The 20042-nt window shown below is 40.3% G+C and overlaps 1 protein-coding gene across 3 annotated transcripts in view; it reads right to left on the bottom strand.

The window, feature by feature from the left end:
• tmod1 (tropomodulin 1) overlaps positions 1 to 20042 on the bottom strand; it is a 101534-nt gene that overhangs the window by 35880 nt on the left and 45612 nt on the right. For all 3 annotated transcript variants that reach the window (XM_043719197.1, XM_043719192.1, XM_043719208.1), the window contains exon 4: positions 12791 to 12910. In XM_043719197.1, the coding sequence (XP_043575132.1) occupies positions 12791 to 12910 (120 nt within the window). The remainder of the gene's footprint in view (positions 1 to 12790; positions 12911 to 20042) is intronic.

Here is a 20042-nt window from a genome sequence, read left to right as displayed (position 1 = left end):
GCCCAGCAATCACTTCTCTAGCTTCCCACAGAGTTCTAGGGTACACCTGATCAGGGCCTGGGGATTTATCCACCTTTATGCGTTTCAAGACATCCAGCATGTCCTCCTCTGTAATATGGACATTTTTCAAGATGTCACCATCTATTTCCTTACAATCTATATCTTCCATGTCCTTTTCCACAATAAATACTGATGCAAAATACTTGTTTAGTATCTCCCCCATTTTCTGTGGCTCCACACAAAGGCGGTCCTGCTGATCTTTGAGGGGCCCTATTCTCTCCCTAGTTACCCTTTTGACCTTAATGTATTTGTAAAAACTCTTTGCATTCTCCTTAATTCTATTTGCCAAAGCTATCTCAGGTTCCCTTTTTGCCCTCCTGATTTCCCTCTTAAGTATACTCCTACTTCCTTTATACTCTTCTAAGGATTAACTCGATCTATCCTGTCTGTACCTTACATGTGCTTCCTTCTTTTTCTTAACCAAACCCTCAATTTCTTTAGTTATCCAGCATTCCCTATATCTACCAGCCTTTCCTTCCACCCTAATAGGAATATACTTTCTCTGGATTCTTGTTATCTCATTTCTGAAGGCTTCCCATTTTCCAGCCGTTCATTTACCTGCAAACATCCGCCCCCAATCAGCTTTCGAAAGTTCTTGCCTAATACCATCAAAATTGGCCTTTCTCCAATTTAAAACTTCAACTTTAAGATCTGGTCTATCCTCTTCCATCATTATTTTAAATCTAATAGAACTATGGTTGCTGGCCCCAAAGTGCTCCCCCACTGACACCTCAGTCACCTGCCCTGCCTTATTTCCCAAGATTAGGTCAGGTTTTGCACCTTCTCTAGTAGGTACATCCACATACTGAATCAGAAAATTGCCTTGTACACACTTAACAAATTCCTCTCCATCTAAACCTTTAACACTTTCCCAGTCTATGTTTGGAAAGTTAAAATCCCCTACCATAGCCACCCTATTCTTCTTACAGATAGCTGAGATCTCCTTACAAGTTTGTTTCTCAATTTCCCTCTGACTATTAGGGGTCTATAATACAATTCCAATAAGATGCTCATCCCTTTCTTATTTATAAGTTCCACCCAAATAACTTCCCTGGATGTATTTCCGGAAATATCCTCCCTCAGCACAGCTGTAATGCTATCCCTTATCAAAAACGCCACTCCCCCTCCTCACTTGCCTCCCTTTCTATCCTTCCTGTAGCATTTGTATCCTGGAACATTAAGCTGCCAGTCCTGCCCATCCCTGAGCCATGTTTCCGTAATTGCTATGATATCCCAGTCCCATGTTCCTAACCATGCCCTGAGTTCATCTGCCTTCCCTGTAAGGCCCTTGCATTGAAGTAAATGCAGTTTAATTTATTAGTCCTACCTTGTCCCTGATTGTTTGAGTGGCTTCTGTTCTCAACTGTACCAGTCTCAGATTGATCCCTTTCCGCACTATCGCCCTGGGTCCCACTCCCCCACCTTACTAGTTTAAATCCTCCCAAGCAGCTCTAGCAAATCTCCTTGCCAGTATATTAAACCCCTTCCAATTTAGGTGCAATCCGTCCTTCTTGTACGAGGTCACTTCTACCCCAAAAGAGATTCCAATGATCCAAAAATGTGAATCCTTCTCCCATACACCAGCTCCTCAGCCATGCATTCATCTGCTCTATCCTCCTATTCCTGCCCTTACTAGCTCGTAGCATTGGGAGTAATCCAGATATTACTACACTCGAGGACATCCTTTTTAAATTTCTGCCTCTCTGTAATCTCCCTTCAGACTCTCAACCTTTGTCTTTCTGCAACACTTGTATTTATATTCCACTTTGAGTTCAGTAAAGTATCTGTAATTCACAGAATTTGATGGAGGTATTCAGGCAGGAAACCAAAAGCTTGGTGAAAGACGACTTATAGTGTGTCTTAAAGGGGGAGAGAGAGACTCAGGAGGTTAAAAATGTTTAGGAAGGGAATTTCAGAGCTTAGAAATGAGGCACAGCAACCAATGATGAAGCAATCGTATTAAAGGACACACACAGTCGCAATTGAATGGAGGAAGCTTTATAAAATTGGGCAAAGTGACAGTAATAGGGAATGAGCTAACTGGGGAGGGAATTGAAAACAAAGGTGATAATTTTAAAATGAGTTGCTGCCAGACTGGAAGGCAATACAGGCCAGCAAGCAGACATGATGGATTAATGGGACTTGGTGATGATACTGATGTTTCAAAATGTTCTCAGTTTGAAGTAAGATTCCACGGTTCAGGATGGCCCTGTTCTCATATCTTAAAATTCTGCCTAACTGCTCTATTCATGACAATTAGTGTGCAATTGCCAAAATGCAAATGGGGTTCATCAGCAACACAAGGTAAAAATCACTTTTCAAAACACGAGTAATTTTAAGCCCAATTTGCAGATGTATTACTGACAGTGCCCAAAGCTAAAATTTAAATCTGTTCATCTTTTGATTTGTCCTTATAGAAAGAAACTGATATTCCTTGGACATGACTAAAGTGGACATAAGAAAATTCTGTTGAAATACATGCGGTAAAGGAAACTTTCAAACAGGCTAGATAAACATAGGAAGACACTCATGGTGGAAGATATATCCTGATGTTAAGGAAAAGTAAGGAAAGGAATCTCGATATGAGATAATCCAGCAAGAGAAAGGCAATAAATTAAAATAAAGAGGCTTGATAAAGTCAAAAAGATATACAGACTGGTGTCTCACTTTCAGTACAATACTCTAAAGACAGCCACCTATGAAGCGTATCCAACTGTGTTCATAGTCTGCTTGTGTCTTCATGCTGAGTTTAATAAAGGTGAAACAAGAAAACCCTTAAGGCTCACACTTACTTCAACTTCAAAATGAACCTATAATTCAATGCCTTTTCTGCTTTTCAACCTCTGAGAGATGATAGATGTATATTTAGCATTTTTGTATTCAGTCATTGAACATGTGCATCATTGGCTGGGCCCAGCATTTATTGCCCATCCCTAGTTGCCCTTGAGAAGGCAGTTGTCAGTTGCCTTCTTGAATTTTTGCAGTTCGCCTGCTGTGGGTTGACCCACACGCCATTAGGGAGGGAGTTCCAAGATTTTGACCCTGTTACAGTGAAGCAATGGCAATATATTTCCAAGTCAGGATAGTGAGTGGTTTGGAGGGAAACTTGAAAGTGGTGGTGTTCCCATATATCTGCTGCTCTTATCCTTCTACAAGGAAGTGTTCGTGGGTTTGGAAGGTGTTGCCTGAGGATCTTTGGTGAAATTCTGCAGTGCATCTTGTAGATGGCATACCCTACTGCTTCTGCTGAGCATTGGTGTTGGAGGGAATGGATCTTTGTGGATGTGGTGCCAATCAAGTGGGCTGCTTTGTCCTGGATGGTGTTAAGCTTCTTGAGTGTTCTTGGAGCTGCACCCATCCAGACTTGTGCCTTGTAGATGGTGACAGGCTTTGTGGAGTCAGGAAGTGAGTATTTGCTGCAGTATTCCTAGTCTCTGATCTGCTCTTGTAGCTATTGTATTTATGACAGGTACAGTTAATTTATCTAAACCTGAAGTGACATAGGGCTGCAGTCAGCAATAATCCCATTTATGGTACAATGATAGACAGCTTATTGACATCATTCCATTCAAAACAGCTATGGTGTAATTAAATCGATTATCGGTACTTTCTGTTATTTTAAATCAATGCACTAATATACCTTACGATGTGAGAGTAATAGATTTTAAAATTGTACTTGTGTCTATTCTTATGATTCACAATCAATAATTATATAAAACAAGAAAGTACTTTATCATCAGAAAAGGCTAAAGATGTTTACAACCAATAGAATCTTTATTTAATGTTCAGTCAGTGCTATTTTGCAAACAACAATCAATAGGCACAGAGCAAATTCCCACAGTTGACAAATGAGATAAACAATCAATCAGATTATCTGAATTTATTGGTGAGAAGAATATTGGCCTCTACACCAAGAGAACCCTCTGCTTCTTCTCAAATAATGCCACGGAATCTTTTCCATCCACCCGAACCAGCAGGTGTGGTCTCGGCTGAATGTCAGTATCTGAAGGAGATATGCAGCAGTCCCTTGGCTCTGCATCTTTTCATTAGCCCAGATTGAGTGTTCAAGTTTGGGGATTGTGGTCTGAACACACAATGTTTTTATTCAGAAGCAATGTGCTACTAATTGAGCCAAGGGTGAGAATTACAACTGCAAATATTTATCGGTGATTTATTGAGGACAGCACAAATATTTCCATGACGTATATCAAGGATTCTAAACACTTGCTGCTTTTAGAGATGGAGTTGCAAAGAGTGCTGTATGCTACTTTAAGCATTTTTCTCCAGACATTAGCTCAATTCAATATTAAAATGATTCCACTTACAGACATTGATATGGACACTGACGGACTCTGACCCATGTCACTTCTGATGGGATGATTCTGCCAAAACTTTCCACAACAGCTATCTTTCATTTTTGACCCTAGATGCTGAGTGTTGGAAGATTAATTAACCACTGGGTAGTCACAAACTGACTGATCCTTTCTAAACTGGGGCTAACATTCCAGTCTGAGCATGTGAGAACTCTGCCGTGTTTTTTACTCCGTCAACATTCTTTACCCTCCACGTCACTCAGTTCAGGTCAGTAAATAATTCAATATTGTAGCATTAAAGCTGAGTTAGAATCATAATCATAGAGTCATAGAGTTGTACAGCACAGAAACAGACCCTCAGTTTCACTCGTCCAAGCTGACCAGACATTCTCCATTAATCTAGTCCCATTTGACAGCATTTGGCCCATATCCCTCTAAACCCTTCCCACCCAGATGCCTTTTAAACGTTATAATTGTACCAGCCTCCACCACTTCCTCTGGCAGCTCATTCCATTCATGCACCACTCTCTGTCTGAAAACGTTGCCCCTTGAGTCCCTTTTAAATCTTTCCCCTCCCACCTTAACCTCTGCCCTCTAGTTTTGGACTCCCCTAACCTGAAGAAAAGACCTTACCTGTTTACCCTATCCATGCCTCTCATAATTTTATAAACCTCCATATGGTCATTCCTCAGCCTCCAATGCTCCAGGGAAAACAGCCCCAGTCTATTAGCCTTTCACTACGGCTCAAACAATCCAATCATGGCAACATCTTTGCAAATCTTTTCTGAACCCTTTCAAGTTTCACAACATCCTTCCTATAGCAAGGAGACCCAAATTGCACACAGTGCTCCAAAAGTAGCCTAACCAACGTCCTGTACAGCTACAACATGATCTCCAAACTCCTATAGGATTCTGGAGTGGAGTGGTGCTGGAAAAGCACAGCAGTTCAGGCAGCATCCGAGGAGCAGGAAAATCGACGTTTCGGGCAAAAGCCCTTCATCAGGAATACAGGCAGAGTGCCTGAAGGGTGGAGAGATAAATGAGAGGAGGGTGGGGGTGTAAGTACTTTGTCATTATCCATTTTAATGTGAGGAACGTTCAAGTCAGATTCGTCTGAACTTCGTTCTTCACCCTGTGTTGTAACAAATTACACATGCACTTTTCCCACGACTTCTATCGAGCGTCCCTTTCAAATATTACCTTTCAATTTGATGAGTCACGCTAAACCTTCCTTTCAAATGTTCACTTTAATCTGGAAGTTACACTAACAATTTATTTCCACAATGAAAATTACATATTCTTGTCTCATCACATGTTGTGCTACTTTTAAATGCTATACAGCTATAGCAGTTATTTTACTTAATCTTTCTCTAAAATTTGATACAATTTTTCTCCGAACTCTGACTTTGAACTTTTCCTTAGTTAGTTTCTGTGGTTATCTCACTGCATGCACAAAAACGAATTCAAATGCATTGATTTTGATAGATTCGTTTGATGCACTGTTATTTACCACATCAGACTCGCTCAAAATATATTAAGACTAGCCTAAATCCTTCTGAGATCCTAGCCACAACAGCTGTTGAAAAAAAAGAACTAAAACATTAGTTCTGTAAAAGCTCGATAGCACCCAACTGGGCTGCTTTTGTTGTTGCAACCTTTGAAAGAAACCCAAGGACTCAAAAGCTGGATACATTACTGACTTACCAAAGAGACAGCACGACACGTCTGTCTTAAAATCTTTCTTCGAAAAACAAAATAACCTCTTAAAATCGGAGCATTGCGACAACTCCCCCCACTAAATTTATCCAAAAAATATATACATGTTTCAATTTAAAATAAAAACCCAAGTTTGATGTCTTTACCATACTCACTATAGACACTATTTTCCTGACGAAGTGCTTATGCCCGAATCATCGACTCTCCTGATCCTCGGATGCTGCCTGACCTGCTTTGCTTTCCAGCGCTACATTTTTCGAATCTGATCTCCAGCAACTACATTCCTCACTTTTTCCTACTCTGCTATATATGCATTATATTGATTGTAAGCATGCAAATACTCACGACTGAAGACTATTTCGTCTTTTTTTTTTGCCACTGAACATTTCCAATCTTTTTAATAAAAGTCACGACGTCACATTGATAACTTTGTTCTCTCATTCTGCCATTTCCATGATTTTCAAATTGAGAGGCGGTTCTAATAAACTGCATCCAAACTGTTTGGAAGTTTTGCCCTTAAATTTCTTTTAAAACTTAAACCGGATATGATCGGTGTATATAATTGTCTCAGGCAAATAACTGGCAGCACAAGTTTGGAAAAAGTGGAATGCCAGCACAATGCTGAAGATTTCATTCTCAACCGTGGAATATTTCCATTGATAATTGTTTAATTTTACGAAAAAAATCCCATTTATCTTTCTATCTTAATGTCGTATTCATGCAAGAGTACAACACGTAAGTTGATAACCCAAATCAATAGCGACCTTCTGTCCTGATTAGAGTGGTGCTGGAAAAGCACAGCAGGTCAGTCAGCATCCGTGGAGCAGGAAAATCGAAGTTTCGGGCAAAAGCCCTTCATCAGGAATGGAGGCAGGGAGACTCCAGGGTGGAGAGGTAAATGGGGATGGGGCTGGGGAGAAGGTAGCAAAGAGTGCAATACCTGAATGGGCGTGGGGTGGAGGTGATAGGTCAGAGAGGAGGGTGGCGGAAAGTAGCAAAGAGTACAATGGGTGGATGGGGGTTGGATGAAAGTGATAGGTCAGGGAGGAGGGTGGAGTGGATAGGTGGAAAAGAAGATAGGCAGGTAGGACGGGTCATGGGGACGGTGCTGAGTTGGAAGTTTGGGACTGGGGTGAGGTGGGGAAGGGGGAAATGAGGAAACTGGTGAAGTCTCCCAACTCCTACAGTCAATGCACTGACCAATAAAGTCAAACCTACCAAACATCTTCTATCTAGGAAAATAACTGATCAATTTTGTCTCAATCCCCTGATCAAGGTATACTGAAGAATGGGTAAAGGCCATGAATTAGTTCAGTGGCAATGGCATTGGTCTAACAATATCTGAGTGGAGCAAGCTTTAGGTTCAGAGATAGCAAGGTTCTGGATCCAAACCTGCTCCAGATAGTTCCTGCAAATAAGAGTCAAGGGCCAGGCTTTCTGGGACTTTCTGATTTGGCAGTCATGTCTTGGTATAATGGTCTCCGAATAGATGCAAACGCTCAGGGTGAGGGGAGAGGGGTGTGGGGTACAACTGATTTGGGCCTGGTGACTGGAGGCAGTCAATGAGGCAGGTGAGTGTCAAGGTAAGCTGGTTAGAAGGCCCACCTCATTTCTCTGAGACCATCTGCATTTTACAAAACATTGTTGGGGAGCCACCACCTCCATACTACCTCCACAGCCCAGTATCCACTACAGGCAAACCTCAGGAGACACATGGCGATGAAAAAAATTAAACTGTAACAAAATAGTATAGCCCTCACATTTGATATTGGAAAAATAAACAGTTTATTCATGAAACCCATTCAGAGATTTTAAATACTCTCAGATGAACACTCTGGTATAAAAACAAGTATCTAATCAGTTAAAAATATCAAAGACAGTTAATCCTTAAATAGCCTCTTAAAACTGTCAGCCACAAACATGAATGCTGCCTTTCTACTTTTGGAGCTTTTAAATGCACATGCATACACATACACCAATTACAAAGAGGAGTAGATCATTCAGCCCCTCCAGCCTCTGATACATTTGATAAGATCATGACAGATCTCTTTGTAATGGTGGCTTTAACTGCCCTTTCCAGTCTGACCTTTGACTCCCCTTGTCAGTGCGAAACCTAGCTGACTCAGCCTTAAAAGTGTTCAATAGCCCTATCTCCACTACTGTCTGAGGAAGGGAACTCCACAGGTAAATGATCCTTTGACAGAAAGAAAATTCTTCTAATTCCTATCTATACTGGGAGATCCCTTTAATTTTAAGCATTGTCTCTTTGTCATTTTCACTCCAACAGACAGCAGCACTGTTGCTTCTCCTTTGTTTCCCTAGGGCTGTGGAATGAAAGCTCTTCAGGTCATGACACTTAAACAGACCTGATCATCCCTTCAAGACTAATTTCACATGGTCCTGAGTTCAAGCCTTCTGCTTATATGATTTATGCCGCTATCAGCAAAAACAGGATCTGTTGGAAATTGGACAAAAGGGTTTTACATCCAGGTCTTACCTGTCACTTTAAATGGCTCTGGAATCAGCCTAACTCCATGGAATTCTGTTCCGACAGCTTCAGGAACATAGGAACAGGGGCCATTCAGCCCTTCAAGCCTGTTCCTTCATTCAATGAGCTGTGGCCTAATTCCACATACTGGCCTTTGATTCATCTCGCTTAATACATTTGCTTAACAACAATTATTTACTTTAGATTTAAAATTAAGAACTGCTCCTGCATCCACTGCTGTTTGTGGAAGAGAGTTCCAAACCTCTACCAGTCTTTGTGTGTAGAAGTGCTTCCCAGTATCTCTCCTGAACAGTCAGGCTATAATTCTCAGACTATGCCCTAGTTCAATGTTCTGAATCAAGTAGGATGCTCCTGTCAGGTAGCAATGGCTGGTTCCTTTCATTGTCTATGCTTTGGGAGTTTGAAATATCCTCCTATTGCATAGTGCTAAATATGGCTTCTGGCTGGTATAAGGATCGTTGCACCAGACAAGAATCATTTATGTTACAACTCATCAGTTTCTTAACCAGTCTCTTAATCTTTGTGCTACTTCACAGCATGCTCCAGGATGTGAGGATACAAAAATAATAGCATAGTAATGTTAGTCAAACTGGATAGAAGCACCTTCAAAATCTTTGGAAGTCAAAGGACCATCTCCTTTGATAATAAGTTGTACAGGTCAGATGAATACAGGCCTGAGTTGGTCCACATTAATTCAGCCATTCTCACACTGACAGTAAATATTGCATGTAATTGGCCACAATACAATAGATAGGGGAAAAATGATCAATAGACAATAGACAATAGACAATAGCCAATAGGTGCAGGAGTAGGCCATTCAGCCCTTTGAGCCTGCACCACCATTCAATATGATCATGGTTGATCATTCTTAATCAGTATCATCTTCCTGCCTTATCTCCATAACCCTTGATTCCACTATCTTTGAGAGCTCTATCCAACTCTTTCTTAAATGAATCCAGAGACTGGGCCTCCACTGCCCTCTGGGGCAGAGCATTCCACACAGCCACCACTCTCTGGGTGAAGAAGTTTCTCCTCATCTCTGTCCTAAATGGTCTACCCCGTATTTTTAAGCTGTGTCCTCTGGTTCGGCACTCACCCATCAGAAGAAACATGTTTCCTGCTGCCGGAGTGTCCAATCCTTTCATAATCTTATATGTCTCAATCAGATCCCCTCTCAGTCTTCTAAACTCAAGGGTATACAAGCCCAGTCGATTCAGCCAGGGTTTCTGCTCCTAATCTGAATCAGGGAACATCTGAGAAGTGTGTTTGATTAGGTGGAAAAAGGGTTGGGCTTGCCTGCATTATCCTCTGTATGGAACACAGTCTAGATTAGAGCGGTGCTGGAAAAGCCAGCCGGTCAGGCAGCATCCAAGGAGCAGGAAAATAGACGTTTTGGGTTTGCTCCTCGGAAGCTGCCTGACCTGCTGTGCTTTTCCAGCACCACTCTAATCCAGCATCTGCAGTCCTCACTTTTGCCTCCTTATGGAACAGCCCATCTGTGTGAGGTACTCAAGGACTACAGGGCCACATCCAATCATTACTGTCAGGAGGGGGGAGAAATAGGGACACAACTGGGAAAAATATTCTTGTGACACTGCATTCCTTGTGTCATTGATGGAAATGTCTGTCATATAGTTATAATTCAGCAATATTCAGACTGGAAGAGAGGCCTCTGTGGTAACAAGATGCTGCACACAATAAAAATATGGAGAGTTAACCTCCACTCTGCACTAATTTCACATTCATGCTTACTGTACCATTAAAGCAGCACAGGCAAACTTTATCCAGCATGCAGTGGCATCAATATTCTCAGTGGGTAGATCAAAAAGCAGCATCAAATCAAAATTTATAACAGAAGGATCCCAGAACAAAACTTCTGTCTGTTGATCAGGCAGCAGCAGCACTCTCGCACGGCTAGAAGCCAGCCCAGAAGGCATTCATTTAAACAGCAGCACAGCCTACTCTGGTTGCACATTCTCCAGCAAGTACAGTCACATAGTCCTACTGGTGACAGTCTCGCATTCTTCAGCAGGCACAGTCACACATTCCTGTTGGTACAGTCTCATACTCGCCAGCCATGACATGACATGAACAATGAGGAATTTTTATAAGTGATGATGAGCTTACAGTCCAAGGAACACTGCAAATGAAATGAGTGATGACATGGGGTTGCCAAAGAACAGAATGAACGCTGAAAAATAAACAGCGGAGATTAATGAACAGGATGAATGCTAAGGTTTATTCCTTATCAGAATTTTTAATCAGTTAACTAATTTTTAGCCAATTTGCTTAGCTCAAGTTATTTTGCAAGTGTTTTAACATCTCCAGTCTGTTTCAAACCCATCCATCTACATTCACCAATTTCTTGCCCAGGGTATTACTGAGGTCTAACCTCATTGAGATCTACCTGTCTCACTCAACTCACCTAACCCGGTCACCCTAGATATTGTCAATGGTTCAAAAGACCACTTCTTCTGTCTTCACAACATTTCTCTTCAGAATGGCTACTCACTCAGAAACAAGATACTTCCATCTATTGCCTTACATTGGAACATAGGAACAGGAGGAGACCATTCAGAGCCTCGAAGCTATTCCACTAGTCGGTGAGATCATTGTTGACCTGTGGCCTAGCTCCATATACTGGCCTTTGGCCCATATCCCTTAATATCTTTGTTCAACAAAATATTTCATAAACCACGTCAATCTTAGATTTAAAATTAACAAGTGAGCCAGTATCCACTACCGTTTGTGGAAGAGAGTTCCAAACATCTACCACCCTTTGTGTGTAGAAATGCTTCCTACCATCTATCCTGAACAGTCTGGCCCTAATTCTCAGCCTTACTCCGTAGTTCTAGAATCCTGAACCAGTGGAAATAGTTTATCGTTTCTACCCTGTCTTTTCCTTTTAATATCCTGAAGGCTTCAATCTGATCACCCTTTAACGTTCTAAATTCTAGAGAAAATTTGTACAATTTCACTTCATAACTTAATCTCTGAAGTCCAGATATCATTCTTGCAAACCTACATTGTACTCCCTCCAAGGATAATATAGCCTTCCTAATATGTGGTGCTCAGCCCTGCTTACTGTACTCCAAGTCTTTCTGGACATCCACTGCATTTTTTTTTATCAACTTCGCATCATTTAGATAGCCCCTTGATCTATCCTTTATTGGTCCAAATGGATAACCTTACTGTGGACAACTATGATAACCTGCCAGCTTAAAATGAAAATGGGCTCCTGGGTGGTGACACCTGCCCCTTATAGAATCTTCATTCCATGGATGCTTTATTTTTTTCAACGCGATTCCTGTCCAAAGCACAATGTTGTAAAATGACCATTCAAGCCATCACTTGCTCTCTCTCTCCCCTTGCTCCTTTGACCCTATTCTCTTAAACAGCCCTACCACCAACCAGTCTTCCCAGTGTTTAAACTGAATGGGCAAATAGAGATGGAGCAACCTGGGAAGTCTGACATCTACTTTCAGTCTAGAGGGATCAGCATTAACTCTGCTAACATTTCACATTGCATTAGAGTCTCATCCTTAAAAATGCAACAAAGTCTGGAGGGATGCAAATCTGATCCTGACTTCACAATCTCAGTTTGGGCTTCTTCCCACAAAGAAAACAATCATTAGGGTGAAAGTTATCATTTGAATAGTGAAATCATCGATGGATTTGACTCATGAGGATAATATTTAATTGCAGGACAATAAGAGTTCTGACTTCCTTACTAGACAGAAAAGGTATAGATATTAAAGATTAAATATAAACAGATTAAGACAGGAATGATGAGAAACATTTGTAGAAAGAGTAATAAAGCTGTGAAATATATTACTCAGGTTAATGAGTGAAGCAGTCACCAGATCAATATTGTTAGAAGATTCAAAGAAATATGGGATAAAAGGATTTGGGAACAAGGTGGTATATGGGATGAGCAATGACACTTGTGTGGAGGATACTGACTGACACAGACCATTTGGACCAACAGCCAGTTCCCATGTTGCAATACTAAAGAGTAGTTGCACCTCAATCCTAAACTAGTAACAAGGCTGTCCTGTCTGATGTAGGAAGCAAATAGTTTCAAAAGCAACATACACTCAAAGGAATAGTAACAAAAAAAAACAAAGTGAAATCTCATCTTTGGCAAGTGATACTGCAAAATGGATCTTCTCCCAAGGGTGAGATCCCTTACCTGCTATGTCACACAGTTCAGCATCAGTAGCATTGACCAAGGCTTCTTCCAGCTCTGGTTCCAGGGTAACACTGTCAATTACTGTTTGGACAGGCTTCTCTTTGGGAATCCAAGGTTTCCCTGTTCAAAGAAGTCCATAACAAAGCAACACATCAGTCTGTGCAAATAATTTAAAAAAGCAGAGTCTAGTTCAACTACTCTTCATTCCCTAACACCACCTTCACATGGCCTGCAGTGATTCAAGAAGAAAAGAAGATAGATAGAAAAGTAGTGTAAAGAATATGTGAGGAGTTTGGAAACATATATAGATAGGTGGATGAGTAGGCAAAAAATCTGGCAACTGGAGTGTAAGGTGCAAGAATATGAAACTGTTCAGTTTGGCAGGAAGAATAAAAAAACCTCAAATGAACATAAAATGTAAGGAGGTTATGCTTCCATTATACAAGACATTGGTGAGACTATTCCAGAGTGTGAAAACAGGTCATTTGGCCCACTAAGTCCACACTGATACCCTGAAGTTCACCCCACCTGTCCCCATAATCCACATTCCATATGGGCTAACCCACCTAGCCTGCACACCCCTGGACATTATGAGCAATTCAGCATGGCCAATCCACCTAAGCTGCACAACTTTGGACTGTGGGAGGAAACTGGAGCACCCAGAAGAAACCCACACATTCACAGGGAGAACGTGCAAACTCCACACAGACAGTTACCCGAGGGTGGAATTGAACCTGGGTCCCTGGTGCTGTGATGTACCACAGAGCCACTGTGTTGCCTAATGTCATGTTTTGTGCTGGAGCCAAGACATTATTACCCGTCTACAATTTACGATAGAAGGAAGGGATACAGCAGAGACAGGAGTTTAGATCAGTGTGGTGTTGGAAAAGCACAGCAGGTCAGGCCGCATAGAGGTTCTATTCCTGATGAAGGGCTTTTGCCCAAAAAGTCCATTTTCCTGCTCCGCGGATGCTGCCTGACCTGCTGTGCTTTTCCAGCACCACTCTGATCTAAACTCTGGTTTCCAGCATCTGCAGTCCTCACTTTTGCCTAAGCAGCAGAGACAGTTGAGTAAATGGAGTCATTCTTAATGGCAATAAAACCCACATGTTCAGTCCACTCCTTGTTAATGGAGGAGGAATGGTAGGGGTTTAAAAAAATATTTGACAGTGGAGCAAGCGAGCGGGAGTTTATCTTTGCTCTGCAGATAATCCCGGAGCAGTGGATTGTTTTGGCAGAAGAAAGTGAGACTAAAATGAATCTGATGTATTCAGTCTTAATATCAGACAGACCAAAGCCTTTGGGACTGGGTGCAAGTGTAAGGGCCCTGGTAGGGGGAAGAACTATCAAGGTGGGAGAATGGAAGGGATTTCTAATTTAGGGATTTGTGATTTCTAATTGACAAACATGAAAATTCAACTCTGAGATTAAATTTAGCACAATGTTACGTCAATTACCAGGAAAATTTGAGTAACTTGAGAATAGAAGAAGTGGGGGGGGGGACAGGATTGGTTGGTTGGTTGCTGGTTATAATGAAACTCAGTTGGAGTAATGTGCAATATAACGCCTTTCGACAACTGGCTGGCAGATCTCTTCAAGAAATAAATACGCAGCTGAGGATGGAATGTAGTTGCTGCTATTTCTGTCAAGGCAGGGAAGCAGTCATTTATGACTAGAGAACAATTATAAGATAAAATTTATCACAACAAGTGTTACTAGAACACAAGGTGACTCAAGGTGAGCAATATTTAACTTTTCAATCAACTACTTACATTACAAAATCAGCAGTACAGAAATCCCTCTTCGATCAGGCTAAACAGAATAATGACCTAACGCCAATGTCAGGCTGGTGATCATTCGGCACACTGATGATTCACTACACATTACAACAACCTACACTTTTGTTTAGTCGTTCCTAGGATGTGAGCATTAAGGCACAGTGGGGAAAGACAACAGTCTGTGGTCTTCTGCTCACGGGGGGTCTGTTCAGTTATCAGACGTTCCTGGTGCCTCAGAGGCATGTAAATATAGACTGGTTAAAATAAGAGATGCCTTTGGTTTGTTGGGATAGAGTCAAACTCCAATATTTGTTTGTTTCCTTGATATGCTACTGTACAGAACCAAACTGCTTTAGTGACTTACATATATAACGTAATATATAATTAATATATATAAAGAAAGGTATTTTTATGAAAAGAGCATATTTTGAAATAAAAGAAAACTGGCTAAGTCAGCATTTATTCTGATCCCAAAGAGGCCACCATGCTGCTCTGGGTTTGAAATCAAGGGTAGGCCAGACCAAGTAAGGAGAGCAGATGTCCCTCCCTAAAGGACATTGGTGAACCAGATTTTTTTTTATGGAAGTTAAATGGTTGTCATGGGCTTACGTTACTTTTTAAATTTCTATATATTTCAAAAACAGCATTTCATCATCTACAATGGTGGGATTTGAACCCATGGCCCCATGTATTAGGCTGATGAACTGAGTGATATTACTCTTATACTATTGCCTCACCAATAATATTACTGTACAGGGACTTTAAACTTTAAAAAGCCAGGAGATCTTAAGGAAAGAAAAGTTACCAATGAATTATCAATGAAAGACAGTTATGAGATGTTCCAAAAAAAGGCAAAGAAATTTATTTTTCAAAACTTCCAAAAGCAGGAAGACAAAGAGAGAGAGGGAGAGTGGGATGTGAAGAGAGGTGTGTGTGTGTGAGAGAGAGAGAGACGGAGAAAGAGATAGAGATAGATGGGGGAGACAGAGAGAGAGGGGGAGAGCAGGAAATGAAGAGAGAGACAGAGACAGTGAGAGGAAAATTGGGAGATCAGGAGAACAGGAATAAGCTTGGTAATTGGTCTCACTTGAAAACAATGTAAAGAGTTCAATTAGAGAGTAACACTCATGATTGTTTATAGCTGAAAGATTTTATTTCATTATAGTAACATGCTGCATTTTGAAAAATAGTTATAAAGATGTTTCTTTTCTCCTGCAAAGCCTCCCATCCAAGTATCCCACTTTCATGATAATTATCCTTTCAAGATAAGGATCTTCAAGACTGCTTTTAGGAGCCACCAGTTAAATAACAAAAACTGCACTGACAGCAGACCAAGCAATGATATAAACTTTGAAATATGATCAAGGGAAACAGGCACACATTAAATTACTGCCCAGTGGCATTCCATTTTATTAGAATTTCGAGCCACTTATAATACTTATCAATTAAACATTTGTAGAAGTCTGTGGGCCTTTGTAGAAGTAATTCGGCACACTGATGATTCACTACACATTACAACAACCTAAACTTTTGTTTAGTCATTCCTAGGATGTGAGCATTAAGACACAGTGGGGAAAGACAACAGTAAAACACCCACTTTATCTTTTAGGAGACCGACGATAATTATAAACCTTAGTGTAGCTTGTGTGGCAACACTGGAGACTGAGAATCTTCAAAAGCTTAGAAAAAGTGTTGAGAAAGTCAGGCAGTAAAAATTGTGCTGTAACCAATCCATTTACATCCAAAATAAAACAGGGTTGCACTGTCAGGCAATGTTCCCTCTAATTCTTCTTGCTGCTATATGGTCCTCTGAGGTCCATGTGAAACAGGAGCTTCGACAAGTGAAAGCTCTGCATTGGCATTAATTGATGGATGGGAACATTGCTCTCTAAGAATAGCTAATCAGTACCTTTACCTACATACAAGGCCCATGTGATTCACATTGCCATGGAGGTGTTTTCAGAGATGAAAATTTCTAAGGTATCCCTGAAAAAGTTCAGATACAGTTAGTCTGCCAGAGTTTGGAAAAAGAGTTGCTAAAGACTAGAAATGTGACAGGTTCACTGCGCTGGAATGCATGTGAAACTTTATGCAAAGATTGAAAAGAACAACTTCAAGAGGCATTAAAATAAAGCTGTAACATTGACTTTGCATATGCAAAGGATCTCAAATAATACTCACACTGTTCTGGGTTACACTTAATCAGGATAAGAGTTGAAAAGAACAGAAGTAAACCTTGAAACTTAAAAATCATTTCGGAGGAATCATTTAGGAGAATTCAAGGCATGCTTTCAGGACATTGCAACATATACATGACAGCTTTCTTTTTGAGTTGTGTATTAAGATCTATGCTGTAGTTTAAAGTATATATTGCCAACAAAAATGACATTTATGGTACAGTGCTTTCACTTTATTCATCAGTCTACATCTTGAATTTTGTTGCATCATCCATTCAACTATTAACTGAAAACTTTGAATTCCTTTCTAAAAATTATTGATCATAATGGGAATTGTAACAAACTGGGGAGGCTGTTGCAGGATATTCAATTCAAGACTAAGATGAGTGCTCTGGTTTTACAGGAGTTTAAATGAACAAGCTTTCAGAGTAACTTTTGCTGTATTCATAGTAATGTTGAAATGCCTATGCCTTTGCTAAAGTTTTCCTTGAATGTTCATGGTCATATGGAGAGGATTTGGCCAAATTGCAACAGTTAACAGTGGTTAATCTAAAAGTGGGTGGAAAAGTTAAAATTGGATTGAAGAATAGGCACTAGGGAAGCAGGAATGGTTAAGGTGTTGGCTCAGCACTTGAACCTCAAAGAAAGGAATGGCAATCCTGACAAAATGCAAACTGAGCTGTCTCAGATTCAGTTCAAATGAAGGAAGTTAGATAGAAATAAAGTAGAAACTTGAACTGGAAAGAAAGGAAGAGAAAGCGAAATGCAAAACCTTCAATTAGAGCTGCAGAGAAAAGAAAACCAAGGAATTTGAACTCAATAATAAAACACTTTAATTACATGGACCAAGAGTAACAGGCAGATTTGTTAAGGAGTATTTGCCTCGTGGCTAAATGTAGTGAAAACGTAAATATGTGTTCCATGCAATTTGAGGAAGGTCCAACAAAGTTAGAGAGACCACGAGAAATTTGGACAATTCTATTCCAAAGTGTTTTGGTGGGAAAAGCAATGGAAGTTTGTTTGACTCTTTCTAATGAACAGTCTGAAGGCTATGATACTGTTGAGACAGCTGTGCTTCATGAATTCTAATTATTCCTAGAAGTTTAAAGGCAAAAACGTAGAAAGCTGAGGAAGAGTCAGAACTGGGTTTCTGAGGAATTTGCTAGAGATAAAGAAGTGGTGTTCGCTTGATAATAAGAGGAATGAAGTTTGTCAAGATTTTGAAAACCTTTCAGAAGTGTTGTCATTGAAACAATTTACAAACAGTATTCATTCAGGAGTCAGATCCCACCTATAAAACACATTGAGGTTTGTAAACCATTGTGTGCAAATACAGACAGAAACTGGATAGAAAGTGACTATGATAGTGAACAGAATGCAAATGGGGTTGGCAGAAATGAAAAGACAGATAGTTCTCAGATTAGTATAAAAGACAGTATCAAGAACACCAACTTGATACTGTTGTCATAAGACAGGCCATGTGAAAGCCAACTGTTGGGAGCCAAGAGCTACGATGATGGTTTCCATGGACGTGTCTAGTGCTTGTCCAGAAAATGTTGCACTGTAAAGACTAGATCTTTTTATAATTATTTATATTTGACTGTGGTCTAAAACTAGAAAAATATTGCTTTGAATCAAAGAGACTGTATAGAAAATGTCTGGTTTTAAAAATCATGTTTACTGGAGCTGTTTGTAGATTGCAAAGCTGGTGGAGCTAATGAGAAATTCTGTTACTGTGTAAAGGTATCAAATCCAGACTAATTATCTCCATTTCTTTGCATTCAGGGCCAATGCTGTCCAGTGATTTGTTGGTTTACCCATGGACCATTTGGAGTGGATGTGAGACAATTACACTTAACAACAACATCCGTTCTGTGTGTAAGCAAGAGCAACAGAGACAGACTAACGTCTGAAGGAAAAAGCATCAAGAGAGCTCCTCTCCCTTCTCTGTGTGAAAGGTTCCAGCAAATCTAACTCCTGCTAATTGCTCTCACACTTATTTTCCATAGCTCTGCCAAAGGAACAGAAAAAGATCCTTGCAGGATATTCGTAGGATCGGTTCTGAACCAGTAACTGAAAGACTGAACTTTGGGGTAAACAACCTTGCATTGTCAGCAAGGAACTGCAAAGAGATCAAAGAAAACTGGAAGATATTAAACTCAAACCACTCATCAAGTGCTGTCCTCCATATTAACACTATCAAACTGCATTTTACCTGTCTCTTTTCAATCTTGAAAATCCATGTCTTTACATTCAGTCTGTCTGTGTGTGTGTGTGTTTCTGGATAGTTAAGAAGGGTTCAAATCATACAGTTTGAGTTAGTAATTTATATTTCTTTGTTATCATTGGTTGAAGACAATTTGTTCATACCAGTTTTCTTTTTTTTCTATAAACTGTTGGTGTATACTGTTTGGACCAGAGAGTGTCAGTCAAGTGAATTGGATGGTTTAACAAAATCTTTTCTGTAACGACCCTGGGAATAACGGCACTATCACAGTATGTTATAACAATACAGTGGGTGAAGCATATGACAAATGAATGCCACCCGGTGTGTTCACAGTGGGTAGAAATTACAACATAAAATATTATGGGAGTTTTGTATTTAAAGGTAAAGTAACTCCTTTTTAGTCTGATAAAGGGGCCAAATAGATTGTCATCCTTATGAGGTATGGAATCAGCTCAAAGCTTGTGCTGCCAAAAGGCTTGAATTTTCTTGTGAAAGTTCACCGAATATGGAATATGGATTACGGGGCAAAGGTTACAGTTCGAAGTTGTCGAACTGAAGCCTGAACCGGGACTGTAAAATATCCTTGAGCCTATATTGAGCTTCACTGGAATACTGTCGGAGCCTGATGGCAGAGAGCTCAGTGTGTGGGAACAAGATGGGAAATTCAAATAGCAGGTGACCAGACACTCGGACTGAAGAGAAGTGAATTTCTAGTGCAATATCACAGTCACTTCACTACCATCCTGGGATAATCCAAAGACCTAGATTGAGAACCTTGAGCATGTGATCAAAACCCAGGTTAGAACATTGCCTTTAACTTACATTTAGATATTACACTGAACAAAAGGTTTTATTTCAGATTTACAGTATCCTGTTCTGTCAAACTGAAATGGAAGTATGCAGACTTCAGAAGAGAGATCGGTCATGTCATCTCTTAGTTTTACTTTCAGATCTTGAACTGTCTTGCACACTCATTTGCATGTGCCTTGTTACTGTTAAGCCCCATTTGATTTCAATGATCGCTCACAATTGCAAGAACCAGACAGGCACTCATGTACAAATGGGAATGA

The sequence above is a fragment of the Chiloscyllium plagiosum genome, chromosome 2 (assembly GCF_004010195.1).
Source record: "Chiloscyllium plagiosum isolate BGI_BamShark_2017 chromosome 2, ASM401019v2, whole genome shotgun sequence".
NCBI classification, from domain to species: Eukaryota; Metazoa; Chordata; class Chondrichthyes; order Orectolobiformes; family Hemiscylliidae; genus Chiloscyllium; species Chiloscyllium plagiosum.
This window is presented reverse-complemented; position numbering and strand designations above follow the sequence as displayed.